The sequence below is a fragment of the Tiliqua scincoides genome, chromosome 15 (assembly GCF_035046505.1).
Source record: "Tiliqua scincoides isolate rTilSci1 chromosome 15, rTilSci1.hap2, whole genome shotgun sequence".
In the NCBI taxonomy this organism is placed as follows: Eukaryota; Metazoa; Chordata; class Lepidosauria; order Squamata; family Scincidae; genus Tiliqua; species Tiliqua scincoides.
This window is the reverse complement of record NC_089835.1, coordinates 2,755,725-2,771,243: the sequence shown is the minus strand read 5'-3', so window position 1 is coordinate 2,771,243 and position 15,519 is coordinate 2,755,725. Positions and strand designations below refer to the sequence as shown.

The window sequence follows — 15,519 nt, the reverse complement described above, 5'->3', positions numbered from 1 at the left end:
GTGCCTGTCATCTAAAACTGGGGAGGAGCAGGACGAAAAACACAAACTAAGGAATGTGCCTGCCCCATGGCAGCTGGAGGTAGGCTGGAAACCTTGTCCTTGCCTAGGAGAAACTGACACTTGCCACACACACACCCCACCATGTTTCCTTGCCAGATGGGCTGGGACTGGCAGAAAAGTGGGGCAGGAAACCAAAGTAGACAGGGGAGAGCAGAGGGGAGGGAGCCAACAGTCACACTAGGACTAGACCCCTTGCTGGCAACAGACCACATCTTTCAGCTGCCACACCCTGTTTTGAAACACCAGGATTTCAAAGGCAGTCAGGGCTCTCTGTTCGAATGGCAGCACAAGGCCGCTTTCTAGGACCCTGGTCCAGACCCTGTTGGCTCTCAGCCAGACGAGGGCACTGGGGGAATGATGCAAAAGCGGCCGGGGCTACACCTGGCCAGCTGGGAAGAGGCGAAGCAAAGGTTCACGCCCCCCCAGCTGCTCTGAGCAGGGCTGCATTAATTATTGCCTCCCATTATCTCTCTGGGAGAATCCAGGCACCAGGTCCTGGTCACTCTCTCTCTCTCTCTCTCTCACACACACACAGCTCCACAGAGACACCAGCGGCAGGAAGACACAGAGGTAGAATATGGAGCAGCAGAAGAGGGGATGGGGGGGAATTGACAGGGCAGGATTAGAATCCCCAGTCAGGCTAAGGGAGGTGGAGAATCAGGGTGGGGCGCTAAAGCAAAGCCACACCCCATCTTACCTGGAAGGAAACTGGACACAAGTGCTAGTCAGATGACCATGCTCTATATGAGCAGAGAGACAGTTCAAGCCCACCCCTCGGTACACTCATTTCCCGGGGAACTGATGCTGCTCCTCTCCCTCTCTCACCCCTCTACTCTGAAGTGGTACAGGCCACAGAGAGTGGAGGGGTGGGAGTGAAGCAACAGGAGGAAGTTCCCTGGGAAACAAGTGTATTGAGAAGGGGTAGGCTAGCAGCTTCCCCCCCCCCAAGGAGGACTGGCCCCAAGCTGGTCAGTGGGCAGAGGTTGCCCCTGCCATCCTGTCCAGAGGCCTGCACAGTGTGAGCTAGATCTGCTTCCCAACGTGAGCATGGAACGCAGCAGAGGAGAGCTCCTTCCTCCAGCTGGACACAGGCAGCCTGGGAGGCGAGCCCCATGCGCCCCCAGCTCACCATTAGAGACTTCCTTTACAGAGAAAACTGCTTAACGCAGCACTGAGTCAGCTGCTGAGCTGGGCTGTGGTGGTCCCCAACCAAGAATAGCATCTCCAGTGGCGCTTCTGCATCACATGCTCACAGTGGCTCCCGTTCTGTCTGCTTCCATCAGTACTTCTCAGCTCCCAAAAGAGATAATCTGGGGTCCCTCAACACAGACTCCCTGCGGACAAACATCTGTCCACTCAGCCACGTTCTGGAAAACTCTTTCTGAGACCAAGGAAACCAAACACTAGCAAGGCCTGGGGCAGAGACGCACAGAGAGGGAGAAACCTTCCTAAGAGCCGACAGCTGATCCCTGGGAAGCTGGAAACTCCACCCAGCCCCTCCTCGGTTTCCAAGACTTCCCAAAGCACCGCAACCACCACCAGCTTTCAACCGGCAATCACAGTCCGGAGCTGCAGGACGCGGCTTCGCTAACCGCAGGCCACAGCTCCCTCACTCTTTCGAGGGGAGGTTTTCATACTGGGCAAAAATAAACCATCACATGGCTCCACTTCACGGGGAGGGGGGGGAGAAACGCTTTGCCCCCCCACCAGCACCAAACACAGGCGACAGGTACGCAGAACCATTTCACCGGCATCCCCTTTAATAAAACACAGAAGAGTGTGAGTGTAACAACGAAAAAGGAGAAAAAAAAATATAATAACAAACCAAACCAAGTGAGCGAGATGGCAGCAAGAGCGATCACCATTTACAACCACAGACGACACTGCCCGGCAGGTGGGCAAGAGGGGCGGGGGGCGGGGGGGCTTGGCTCGCTGGCCAGGCCGCTACCCTGCCCCACCTATTTGTACAGGATGTCGTAGTGTCCCGGTCTGTACAGTAGATACACTTTCGGCTCCGAGCCCTCGGGGAAAACGTGGGGGTTGGTGGTGCCGCCCTCACCCCGGTCCATGTACTCCACCAGGATGGAGACTTTGAGGGCCTGGGCCAGTGCGATGATGTGGATGTGGTCGCTCTCCTTGCACATGGGCTCCACCTCCTGGAAGAGACCGGGAAGCACAGGCATATCTCAGCAGGGCAGCTGCAGCAGCTGGCCAAGCAAGACACAGGCAAGCAGGCAGAGGGGCCCAGGCAGGCGGTGCTCTCAACAATGCAGCTCTCCCTTCTGCATTCCCATCCATCAGGGCCCTCACCCCCACATTACTCTACTAGTGGGGGCCACGTCTAGCGCCACCTGAGCCCTGGTGAGCTCCAAACCCCGTCCCTCAATCCAGTATTGCTCTCACGTTCTCTACTCCCCTCCAAGCCACAAGAACTAGCAGATTTGAACAGAGCGGCTGAGATGTCTGTCATCTGAATACGAGGGCTCTGTGTTGCTGGAGCCTGCTGGGCAGAGGCTGTTTGTCCAAAGTCCTGCCAATCTGGCAGTGAGGCAAGGAGATGCCCGAGTCATGGACAAGGAGCCTCTTTCTCTTCAGAGCCCCTCCAACAGAGTCCCAGACGCCAACAGCTCTCCTCACCTGCTGGCAGAACTCCTTTATGCTGCGCCCACCCTCGATGAAGTGCTCAAAAAACTTGTTCTCGCGCTGCAGGTAGCCGGAGGTGAGCAGTCGCAGGTACACCACCAGGTAATCCGAGGTGCTCTGGTCGTTGAAGGAGGCCAGCAGCTCCGAAAGCGTGGTCTGCTTCTCCACTTGTTCTATCAGGTCCATAAACTGCAAGGAGGGGAAGGAGAGACTCAGCCACGCCAAGGGCCTTGTGGGTGCCCCGCATGTTTTTGGGCAGACTGTGTATTATGGGAGAGAGAATCATCTCCTGAATCAGTTCCACTGCACACAAGGGGCAGCCAAAATGATCGGGGGAGCAGGGAACACTTTCCTTGCAAAAGTTACAACATTTGCAGCTCCTCCATTGAGAAAATAAGGTGGCTAAGGTTGGGGGAGAGACATGCAGCACGGGATGCCTGTTCAGGAGCCAAGTGAGCAAGAGGCAAAGGCCCGTGAGCAGCCAGTCAGCTTCCCTTCTGTCACCAGGCACCTCTCCCCTGTGTCGTTCTGCCTCCTCATTCCTTGAAGGGGAAGAAGGTCAGAACTTGGATCCACATATCAGATCTCAGTCAAACACATGGAATGTGACCATACAAGACATACCGGGCTCATTTGGAGCGTGCTCTCGAGCCCACTTGGAGTTATGAAAGTCTGTTCTGCAAAACCAACCCCTGAACCAGGAGATTTGAATTCCTCTTCCAAGGGGACCAGGTACCATCAGGTGGTCATTTGCAATGTTTTCCGTAAAGAGCAGACTATATGGGAACTTCTCCCAAACAGAAAACAGGCTTCCAGTGGGAGCCGCCTTGTCCCTTAAGGCTAAATAGAATTAAATAACCTCTGCCCCACTGCCGCGGCCCATACCGTGTTGTGGAAGTCCTCTATGGTGAATTCCGTGAAACCCTGTGACACCAGCACATCCTTGCTTTTGGCAGCCACCTCTTTGAAGCTACGTGTAAGGAGGAGAGAAAACATACCGGAATCGTACCGTGCACACATCAAGGGCCAAGCTGAAAACTGCCCGAATCTCCATTTAGCACCACACGCCCCTATCCTGAAGCACCATTCAGCAACCGAAGCCAAGCGCCCCCAAGCACCCCATGCTCCCCACCCACCACCTCTCACAGCCTACCGTTTCAGCTCTTTGCCGTCCTCCAACAGAGCCTCAAGGTGGGAAAAGCCAAACGCCCGGTAGAAACAGTTGCCATCTGGTCTCGTCTTCCGGATGTAGGCATATTTCTTCAGCAGATCCTGTGGGGGAGGGGGAGATGGGACAACATCTGGTTGGCTTAACGGCCTACAGTTGGCAATGCAAAAATAAGCCTTCTTAGGCCTTCACGCAAAGATTGGCCCGTGTTCATTCATAAACACAATCCACACACGTTCTGTCTTGGAAGGAAAGCCCCAACCCATCCTGGGCTTCCCACAACCCCAGATCCTTCTCTACCAATGTGTAGCTGGAGGATGGAGCACCTACGGGAGAATTTTGTCTCGAACTCTCCAGGCTACGCTTTGTCCATCCTCAACTCGTATGGAAAGCAGAGAGCGCTCCTTTGCGACATTGCCCTCTATGCCACCCACATAATCAGGGCAACGTCTTCCAAGCTGTGGTCACGCGGACAGTGGAAGGGGGCTGTCCTGCCAGCGGTAACCCTGATGCTGGTCTGGAGGGGCAGCTATTCAGAGCATCCTCCAGTTAGCCTCCCACACTGCTTTCCCCACCAATGGAGCGATGCCACTTCTGTCAGCAAGCAGAATGAGGTCACCAGCACAACTGCTGGCAGCCAGGCATACTGACAGGCAGAAGGGGCAGGCAGTGGGAGGAACTGAGGTGGGTAAGAGGGCAGCAGCTGGATTTTAGCCCTCTCCACCTCTGTTGCACTCCTTGGTTCTGTGCCAGCAAAACAGCTGGCACAGAACCAAGGAGATTCATAGGGAAAGCAGAAAGTTTCCCCAGGGCAAGGGAACAAAAGTTTCTTACTGTGAAGAGAGCTCTGCAGCTGCCCTAGGATGCAGCACATGCTCCACTAGTGTGCCTGCATTGGCCGGGGTGGGTGGTGGTGGTAAGGAAGGATTGGTAGGTAAGAAAGGACTGATAATTTAAGAAGAGCCCTGCTGGATCAGACCAAAGGTTCAGCAACCTGCTTCACAGAGCAGTCCCCCAGAAGCCTCCAGAATACCCATGAGCAGAGCTTGAGGCACCTCATGTTCAGAGGTGCCTGAACATGAAGGTTCTATACAGCCTCTGTGACCAATAGCCACAGGACTGACCCGTCCTTCAGGAAGGTGCCTCGTCCCCCTTTAAATCAACGGCCACCACTGCACACTGGGGCAGCAAACCCCGGGCATTAATTAGGTACCCCTAATTCTGCCCAACTTGCACCTCCTGAAACTTCAGCAGATAACCAAGTTTTGTATCTTGGCAGAAAGGCAGGAAGTGCTTCTCAGTCACCTTTTTTTCTGAACTACAAAGCCCCGAGTGCCTTTCCTCGCAGGGAAGGTGCTCCGCTCTCCTGCCCTTTCCGCAGCACATGCAGCTGGGGGCGGGCAGCCCGCCGCCAAAAATACCTTGATCTTCTGCTGATAGACGTGGTCGTCGTCTGCGTACTCCTTGTACAGCACCGACAACTCCATCCTCTCGGAGACTAAGGGGTTCTGAACGGCAATCTGCAGAGAGGGACGGTGGGGTGTGAGGTATGGAGAACAGGTGGGGAGAGCCGACAGTGCTGCCCGACTCAGAGGTGGCCCTCAACTTTGTGGCAAGAGCATCACCACTTCCAAGCACTGGCTTTTATGGATGGGAAATCCCAGCTCCAACCCCGGTAGCATCTCCAGGCGGGGCTGGGAAAGAGCAATGTTTGAAACACTGGAGAACCACTGCAGCCAGTCAGTGCAGGAAGACAGCGAGCTAGGCCTGACTTGGTACAGCAGCTTCACTTGTAGGTTCATCTCCTGGCCTTTCCCTGGGTCATGGACCAGCTGACTCCAGACTAGGAAGCTATTCACACAGAGCTGTTCCTTTTATGCAGAAACAAAGCTGTTGCTGTCCTGCTATAAAACTAACCTTCAGGCTAGTTGATACATGCCTGCTTTTTGCTAGATAGTGTCACACATCACTTTGGCCCATGCAAACTTGCCCAAGTCTGGTGACAGGCTTCAGAGGGTCTGGCCGTCTGATTGACAGGCACCAGGAACTGGGCTTTTCTGGTGCAGTTGTGGGAATGCATTCCCTGGGAAGACTGACAAGCCCCCTTGCCTTCTAGACGAGCCTCAGGAACATCTTATAAACAGTAGAAATCGAACATCAGTTTTATGCTACGTTGGCCTTGGCAAGGGTAGCCATTTAGGACCACGTTCATCATTTATTATTTCCTTTTCATTGCACTGGCCACATTTGTAAGAGTGTGTAAAAATGAAACAGAACAACAAGAAATAACTGCACCCTCAAGTGACAGCTTGAATGCAGAGCAGATAAAACCACTGGATTTTGCCTTGAAAGTGACATACTTCACTTGTATGAAAAGCACAGTAGATAACAACCTCGTTTCAAATTATTTTGGAATGCAGTACTGATGAAGACACTCATAAAATTGCTAAGACCCTTTCGACCAAGCATTTGGCCTGTGGCGCCAGTCCTCAGAAATCCCATATTTTTGTCCTGGGTTCAAAAGTAGAAAGGCTTAAAATCTGCTCTTCCATAAAGATGAACAAGGCAAACAAACAACCTTGGAGGTCAGACAGGGTATGACAGAGCTGGGTATTGTATTTATGCCTGCATCAACTGCAAATACAAAGACTCTATCAACCAAATAGCACCAAAACTGGCTGTCCGCATCAAGGCAAAATCCTGTATTGTCAGACAATGACAAGGCCTTGCTTTAAGAAAGCTGTAATCATTTAAGGGCCCACTCCTATCCAACATTCCAGGGCAGATGCAGCCGCAATGCAGCCCCAAGGTTGGGGAACACACTCTTCTTTACCTTGAGGAGGTCTCCTGACTGCCCACAACCACCACAGGTTGGAGCATGTGCCCCACTGGCATGACTGCATCAGCACTGGACAGCTGGATAGGATTAGGCTGTCAGGACACAATCCTGGCCCCGAGATAGGCTGGTGCATGTCCCCTGCACTGGCTTTGGAGTGTTGCAAAACGCACTTCTGTGACAACTCAGGAGCTGGAGGGCCACAGGAACATGTGCTGGGCTCTGGAGGCTGCCTTTGGCACCACTGCACCAGAGAAAAGGTGATGTTGAGCTGGTGCAGGGGTCTGGGGAGAGCAGGGGAGGCATTCAAGGGTAGAGGGAGGGCAGGTGGCGAGTGGCCTCGTGAGCAGGCCACGGCTGAGTGGGAGATAGGGCCAGATGGGGCCACAAGTGCCAGATCCTAACCCCAATCCTGGGTGACCTGGAGCAGCTCCAGGTCACTTGGATCTGTGACCCCTGTTTAGGTGGCACAGATTTAACTAGCCCCATTGGGGCTGCTGTGGCGCTACCTGGGATAGAGGAAAGGAAGTCCCCTTGCTCTGGACTGAGCCGCAAGCAGCCCCAATGTTGCGCTGGATACAGGACAGGCCGGTCAGCCTCTCCGTTCCAGCACGGGTTCCAGCATTGGGCTGCCCGTCTTCCAAGCAAGAAGACTTGCTTGGCATCTGGAAAATGAGAGCAAACCCAAACAGAAACCCTTAATTTCACCATCGTTCCCACAGCAGATGGAAATTCTGCGTTGCCAAAAGGATCAGGGGGTCGCACAACCAGCAGCTTCAGATCCTACCGAGGCAGCATGAAGGCTCAGTTCTCGCTGCACGCTGTTATTGCAGCTGATCAGAATGTGTGGTAGTTTGGAAACTATACGGACCAGGAAGTCAAACGGTTTAAAGCTGGTCTTCTTTGGTGATTTAAGTCCATCAGTCTAATAGACTATTGGGTGGGGGGGAGGCAGCACGCAGCTCAGAGATGGAGTACCTGCATTGCTGGGGAAGGCCTCAGGTTCAATCCCTGTCTGAAGCCCTGGAAAGCCACTGCCAGTCAGTGTCAACAACACTGATCTAGTTGGACCAAGGGCCCAACTCCAGATAAGGCAGCTTCCTGGGTGTACACCTAGTCTCCTCTCACCTGACGTTTTTCAAGGAGAGTCAGATGTTCATCATCAAGTGCCCAGAACCCAAGCAAGGCCCAGAGATGTGTGAACCCACCCTTCATTGAGCGGTTCAGCAAGCCACTGAAACAGGTAACCCAATTACCACTCTGCTAACAAATTTAAATTTGGCACAGCAGAACAGCCTACGCCACAGGCACTAGGAAACCGAAGACTCCACAGACCAACAGAGAGGGCTACTTCTGTGTACTGGCCTTCAAGCATCTCACATAAAGACCTCTGCCTAAATGCTCTGCCTCTTTTCTTATTTAAGTCATAAGTCGCTCTGGGGACCTCTCCAGGTTGAACAGCAGGATAAATACATAATAGATTTTTAATAGTCCAGGCATCACACAGACATGGAAAGGGAAGTTATGAGACAATCTGAAGTGATAAAGATGGGGGTGTCATTGACTGAAACTTCTGCAAGTGTGTATGTTTGAAACCTGACACTAGGCAGGCCACAAAAAGATGGGGGGAAGGACCTTCCTTTGCATGCGGAAGACAGCTTCTGCAGGTGAGCCTGGGAAAGATCCCTTGTCTCAAATCCTGCTGCTTGACAACGCTGAGCTACACAGCCCAAGGGTCTGACTTGGCAGAAAGCGGTTGCATGCATTCAATTTAAATCAATAGGTACCATTTTTGTGGAGAGTGAGCATTGTTCAGGATCCATCAATCTAGGAGGTTTTAAGAAGCATTGTCTCAATGCAGAGCTAAATACCATTCCCATTGTAGTCCCATCCTTCCTCTGAGACACTCGGGTTGGGGTACACAGTTCTTCTCTCTCCATTTTACCCTCACAACAAGAGACACTGACTGACACTCAGCCAGCTACACAACACCCTGACCTCTAACACCACTCCCGGTTCACGGCTCCTTCTCAGTAAGCTGCACCCCAAACCAAGAGACTGCCCTCTGTGCTCCAGAGCACTCACCTCCTGCTGGATGCGATCTTGCTGGGCCATGATAGCTTCATCGTATGCCAAGCAGTTCACCCCTGAAAAAGAAGAATCCTGGTAAGACAGAAAGATCAGAATACTTTTGCCAATACAAGACCAATGGTCGTCCAGCACTAAAAGCAGAAGGTAAACACAGTTCTGGATAAGAACGGTCCCACTGGATCAGGCCATAGGCCCATCTAGTCCAGCTTCTGGTGGAGCAGTCACCCAAAATCTTCATTGTGTTAGAAAGACCAAGTGCCTCCCTCCTGCCTCACAACACAGCCTGCATGGAGGTTCTCTGGCCACACTGCCAGCCAGCCAGCTCACGTAAGCTTACTCCGTCATCATCTGCTCTGCCAACACTGCAGAAAACAAAGAAGCAGACCTGGGGCCATTCCATCTCATGCATTCTCTGCTGAGAGGTGCTCCCCTCCCAGCCTGCCGGCTATGTGACTTCTGAGAGGCAGAAACAGACCACAGTGGCTGCTGGACTGAAGCTGTCCGCACTTGTCCCTTGCAGGCAACAGAAGGGAGGCGCAACTGCCACTTGGGACTACCGTCCAAACCCCCCCCCCCCGAATACAGCATACAACATTCCAACTCCAACTAATGATCAAGACAAAGGTTTGGAGACCCTTCGCTTCTCCCTCCCAAAATTGAGACTATCATGCCAGTCCGTAAGAGATCTCTGGAGAGAGAGACTGACCAGCACCATTTGAAAAAGACAAGCTTTGCCTTTCACAGCATGCAGGAAGATAGCAGGTGAAGCTTTTCCTGGTATGGAGATGAAACAACAGGGGCACATTTTGCTTGCTACGTTTCTGTGCTTTGAGCATCTCGAAACAGTGGGAGTAGAGCCCCTAAGAAGTTGACAACATGGTCCCGAGATCAACGGCCACCAAAGGGACTTGACATAAAATCTAACCCAACACAAGCAGATCAAAATTCTCTTTTCCAAACCAGTTTTTAAAAAGAGGGGAAAGACAGGCTAAACATCAAGCAGCTGGAAGATGACCTTCCAAGGTCAGATGGAGCAGTATAAAGAATCCCGAAAAGCATCAGACGCTCCTTGCAAAGGGATGTTCCTGGTCCAGTTTCAAGGGAGACCACTTTCCTTATGGGGAGACTATAAAGCATGCTTACAGACAAGGCAGCCCTGGTTTGGGGGGGGGGAATGAAATGGGGCTTTCCTCAAAATCTTGCTGGGGGAGACTGGAAAAGAATTCAGAGGTATTCCCTTAAGAACTGAAGTGGGACAGAGAAGGCTTAAAGAGAGGGTCTCGCATGGGTTTAATTTCAGGAGTCAGGGGAGCACAGTTCATACGGAGTGGAGTGGGAGATGAAGATCTGGAGAGAAAAATCAGAGCCAGCATAATTGAGGAGAGGAAGGTGGGGGAAGAGAAACCATTCTTATGGGGCAGTCTAATAAATGTTTACTTGGAAGTAAGTCCTATTATGTTCAACGGGACTCAATCCTACTTACAACCCTTTAATGAGGTTTAATTGCCAGTTAAGGTTGCCAGCTGCATTGCGCTGGAGCTCCAGAAGTTAACAAAGTGAAGCTTTTCCTGCCATGGAGATAGAAGTCCAAGGAGAAAAGCTTCAACACCAACATTTGTACTGACAAGAGGCTGCTGTGAATGGCACAGAAAGAAGGTCCCCAAAACAAGACTGCCTTGGAAGAACTCAGTGGGAAGCAAACCCCAGGACCCTCTGAGCCACTCCTCCTTAGTTCTCAACCTCCTTAACTTTCTTAGAGAGACAAGTGGTCTTCAGACACCTGAGATTGAACAATAACAGGTCTGTGGTGCCCTTAACCAGGAACGTGACCCACTTTTTAGAAAGACAATCTGTTGGGACCAACCAGAAGTGATGTCATTAACTTGGAAGCGATGACATGGCCGGAAGTGACAGCATCAATTTAGGCTGCAATCCTAACCACACTTTCCTGACGGTAAGCCCCACTGAACAAAATAGGACTTACTTCTGAGTAGACCTGGTTCGGCTTGCGCCCCAAGGCTTCAAACCTAAGTCGTGATCATCCAAAGGTCCCACTACGCAGTGTGCTTGTGCTGTTATTTTGCATAGCTTGGAATTAAAACATTCCAGCTTGGAAGTCAAAGCAGGGGGCAGACTGAATTCTTCTCCAACCACACAGGCCTCCCCTTCCTAGCATCCCAACTTCCCCCCTATTCAGGGCAAAGCAACCTGCTTCTCTCCCACTGGGAGTCCACCCTGCACAGCAGCTCTGTAGCCTGTATTCTCAGTACTGTACTTTCTATGGTGGCTGAGCTAAGTGCTACGTGACCCACCTGAAATTGGCTCATGACCCACCTAGTGGGTTCTAACCCACAGGCTGAGAAACGCCTCTTGTTAAACTCTGTCCATTTTTCCCAAGCTGCCACTGATGCCTCAAACTCCCTTCTTTGAATGTTTACACGGCACCCTCCTCTCTCCCTCAAAACTCAACTTTCCTGCAAAGCCTTTAAGTGAACCCCTTAATACTTATCCCCAACATTAACTACACTTGGGAACCTGTAACCATATTTGCTCACATTTTAATTTGCTCACATTTTACTCCTTGCAGTATTCCTCGTCTCTCCTCTCTCTCATCTCCCCCGCCATCAAAATATAGGTTGGAAGCTCCTTGGGTCAGGGACCCGACTTTTAGTTATAAAAAAACCTGTCAAGTATACTGATCACTGCCCAAGGTGCGAGTCTCGATTCATATACTTAAAAGAGCCTGGTTCAAACTTTAAGACAAACTTCACACAATTTCACTGCAAGGATACAGAGTTTGTAAGCAAGTCCCTGTTTCATAAGATGTTAGGTTGGAGCTGCTATAATTCCACCAGCATCTGATGAAGAGTCAGAGGCTGCAATCCTAACCACACTTTCCTGAAAGTAAGCCCCATTGAACAAAATAGGACTTACTTCTGAGTAGACCTGGTCAGGACTGTGCCCAGAGTCACCTACAAAATCTGATGCCAACTCATTTTAAGACCTTTCATAGATCCTAGCATGGGACTACAAGAGAGGGGGGTGGATTTACTGAAGACTTAACAGGCTTAAAATTTCATGGATGAGAGTGAAGCAAAAGGGATCTAGCCCACAACAGCTCTTACCCCCATAATTAGGTTAGCCCCATAAACACGTTAAAGGGTTTGGGTGGCACAAGACTCTTACCAGCAAGTTTGATTCTCTTGGCTTAGAACTCAGTCAAGACCAGGGTTCTCTAGCACTCTACAGGTATTACATTAGCACAGCAAAGCTAGAAGGAGGGCACTGCGGTCAATAACACTGTGTTTATCTTGTATACCTGTCATGCGTTTGTTAACTTTTCAAGGTTTTACAAGACTGTTTTGATGCCTTTTTAATTATTTGTTTTAATTCTTGCTGTGGCATACCCCACAGCTGACCCTCCGGGGGGAGATTTGCTGCAGTAACAAAATAGGTAGATTGGAGAAAGATTTGGGGAAACATGATCTCCCTGCAAACCATGTCCAACTGAGGCATGACAAACTAACAACACAAAGATAATGATGAAAGATTCGAGGGAGTGCTTTCCACAGCAACTATGCACATTTAACAGCAGAGAAACTAACATTAACACCAATACAGTATAAATCAGTGTTTCTCAACGTTTGTCCTCTGCTGTACCACTTCACGTGGCCCACTACTCAAAGTACCACTGGAAGTAAATGGCGATGACACAATCACCAGTTACTTCTGCACTGGGAGACCAGATGTGACTAACAAACAGCAGTAAGATGCTCAGGGTGGACGGGAAGGCTTTTTCAAGTGCAGAAAAGCATGGGTTGAAGCCTCCTACTGCTGTCTGTTGTGTTGTGCTCCTGGTCTTGCTGCCAGGTAGCAGGTGTCCAGAGGTCCTGCAAGAACCACCAGATATTACCTTAAGTACCCCTGGTGATACCTGTACAGGTGTCCATGGGCTCCATGAGTACTACCAGACACCACCTCAGGTACCACTGGTGGAGCCCATACAGGTGTCTGGTGAATACTGCCAGACACCACCTCAGATACCACTGGTGGTCCTCTGTACCACTGGTATAAATCACTGCACTAAATCAAGCACTGCAAGCACAACTCGAGGAAACATTTGCTTGGTGAAAACTGAGTCCTTTACATAATAAACTTATTAATTATCATCATCATCATCACTGAGAGCAAGATCTGAAGGAAGGTTCTGGCCTTCCAGCTGCGTCCCACTCTAATTCCACCAGCTTCTGATGAAGAGTCAGAGGCTGCACAGAGCTGGCAAACTAGTAGTGACAGTGAATTAACTGATGAGTGAGACACTTGAGGGATGTTCTTCTCTCCATGGAAACTCTCACTGGGTTCTCACTGGGTTCTTGCTGGGAAGGTAATAAACAACTGGGCAGGAGGTCTGGTCTAGAGGGTAGAGCCTCCATCTGCCTGAAGATAACATCCACAGGTCGCCAGTTCGAGGCCACCGGCACCGTGCGACCTTGAAGCAGCTGACAAGCTGAGCCGAGTTATTCCATCTGCTCTGAGCGTGGGAGGATGGAGGCCAGAATGTGAAACCAGATCAGAGTGAAACATCTGGACTGTTGTGGTTCTTGCAAGATAGAACCTTCTTTCAATTGTAAAAATCCCTACGGGGATTTAATCAGCCTGCCTATGTAAACCACCTTGAATAAAGTCTAAGGAGAAATCTGACGACCAAGAAAGGCGGTATATAAATACCTGTATTATTATTTATTATTGTAATAGTAGTAATAATAATAAGCCAGTGAGATGAATCTGAAGGCGCATCTGAGGAAGCTGCCTGAGGAGTGGGAGCTGCAGCCAGTCCTTGTTCTCTGCCAGGGCCTGCTTCCTGCACGGCCTCTGGGGAAACAGGGCCAGTTCCAGGGACCCTTCCAGTCCGTGGGGCTGGGGGCAGTGGGGCTCGTCAGCACCCCCGGCCGCTGCCCCCTCTGTGTCGGAGGGCCTGGGTGTGTGGCCGCTCCGTGGGCCACCCCTGCTGGGGGGCTGCAGCCCCCACAACGGCCTCGGAGTCCGGCAGGGGGGCTGCTTCCTCCTCCTCGGCCAGCCGCAGTGCACAGGCCGGGGTCGCAGATGGGGGCGGTGCTGCCCCCCAGAGCCCAGGGCCAGGCAGGTCTCCCGCCATGGCCAGCGGGGCTCCCTCCCGGGAAAGTGGGCAGGGGGAGGCCTGTGCAAAGTGATGAAGATGATGAAGAAGCAGGGCCTTCTGGGTAGGGGTGGTGCAGTGGAGGCACGAATGACGTCACGCCTCACACTATGGCGTGGCTGTGACGTCACGCCCCACAACACTGGAAGAACAATGACGCCACGCCCAGCGTCGACGTGACCGCGACGTCACAGCCCCCCCGGCGTCTCCATGGAGACGGCTCCCCCACCCGCCTGCGGCCGTTGCCATGGCGACCACGAGGCCGGGCGCCTCTGGGCGGCGAGGGGCGGGGCGTTTCCATGGAGACCGGCGTGGGAGCAGCCCGCCCCTTCCCGCAGCGCCGTTACCGTCCGTGTCCCCGCCGACGGGCTCCGGCTGCGGCTGCGGCTGCTGAGGCTCCTCCGCCGCCATCTTGCTGCAAGCCCCGCCAGCGACCGCTTCCGGGCCGCGCCGGAAGTACCCCCGCCCGCGGCAACGGCCCTGGCAACAGGCCCCGCCCCTCGTCCCGCCCCTCACAGCCTGCTGGCGGGAGAGAGCGCCCGGCAAGCGCTCCTGCAGCATCGGCGCCGCTCCACGTGGCCCCGTGACGTCACCCGTGCTCTGCGTGACGTCACGGGCAGGAGGCGGGGCTCGCCCCGCTGGGAAGGGGCCACGTGGAGGGGCGGAGACGGGCAGCCGCAGGCAGACATACGCAAGCGGATCTGTAGACACACACGTGGTCCCGTGACGTCACCAGCTGCCCGGCGTGACGTCACGGGCAGGGGGCAGGGCAGGGCCAGGCCCAGCAGCCGCTGCACATGGACTGACAGAGACACACTATGCAGACACACCTCTCTATACAGATACACACACAGCCTCTGTACACACACACCTGCACACTCAGCCCCTCAGGGCGCGGCCCCCCTGGAAGCCCCCCTGCGCCTGCCTCAGCTCCTCTTCCTCCTCCCACTCCTGGAGTTTGGAAACAGGAAGGGAGCAGGAGAGGAAGTGAGGAGGGGAGAGGAGATGAGAGGGCAGGCTAGAGAGGCAGCTGGCACAGAGCAGCAGAGGATGTGCCACCTCAGGTGCCAGGAAGACTTGGGCCGGCCCAGCAAGGGGCTTTCAAGCGGCCACATCAGGTCTCATAGGGGCTGGCAGAGATCAGCAGCCACCAGGAAGCCGACTGGCCCCACCCGTTGCAGCTGTTACCTTCAACCAGGGAGGCCAGCTGCTGGTTCCCAGCCCTCTGCAGTGGGCGCCAGCTGAGCAGATCACAGGCTGCCTCTCCAGGAAGCACATGGAGGCCTCTCTGCATTCTCCCTGCAAGGCTGGCAGAGCCGCAGTGGCTCTGAGGGAAGGGGCTGAGGCGCTCCCATTGCCCCCTCCCTGTTTTAGTGGCCAGTGAACAAACAACAGTAGTGTGTGTAGTAGCAGTTGGGGGAGACAGGACAACAGTGATGATCTGTGGAACTCCTTGCTACAGGATATGGGATGGTGTCTGGCGTGGATGCCTTTCAAAGTGGATTGGACAGACTGAGGGGAGGAAATCCATCACAGAGTACAAGC

General features: G+C 52.8%; 1 protein-coding gene across 1 annotated transcript; it reads right to left on the bottom strand.

The window, feature by feature from the left end:
- Positions 1-1,802: 1,802 nt before the first annotated feature.
- OTUB1 (OTU deubiquitinase, ubiquitin aldehyde binding 1) lies at positions 1,803-14,413 on the bottom strand. Its single transcript, XM_066610181.1, has 7 exons — positions 14,322-14,413; positions 8,793-8,854; positions 5,293-5,391; positions 3,857-3,975; positions 3,589-3,673; positions 2,698-2,892; positions 1,803-2,216 (listed from the first exon to the last, which is right to left on the bottom strand). The coding sequence occupies exons 1-7, from the start codon at positions 14,383-14,385 to the stop codon at positions 2,019-2,021; spliced, it is 822 nt and encodes a 273-aa protein (XP_066466278.1). The 5' UTR covers positions 14,386-14,413; the 3' UTR covers positions 1,803-2,018.
- Positions 14,414-15,519: the final 1,106 nt, after the last annotated feature.

Bases quoted from the DNA above. Each gene is read 5' to 3' on its own strand.
- OTUB1 (XM_066610181.1), bottom strand. From the start codon at position 14,385: ATGGCGGCGGAGGAGCCTCAGCAGCCGCAGCCGCAGCCGGAGCCCGTC. The intron at 8,855-14,321 runs GTAACGGCGCTG...CTTCTTTTTCAG, and splicing joins CGTCGGCGGGGACACGGACG to GGGTGAACTGCTTGGCATAC. The intron at 3,674-3,856 runs GTAGGCTGTGAG...CCTTACACGTAG, and splicing joins GACGGCAAAGAGCTGAAACG to CTTCAAAGAGGTGGCTGCCA.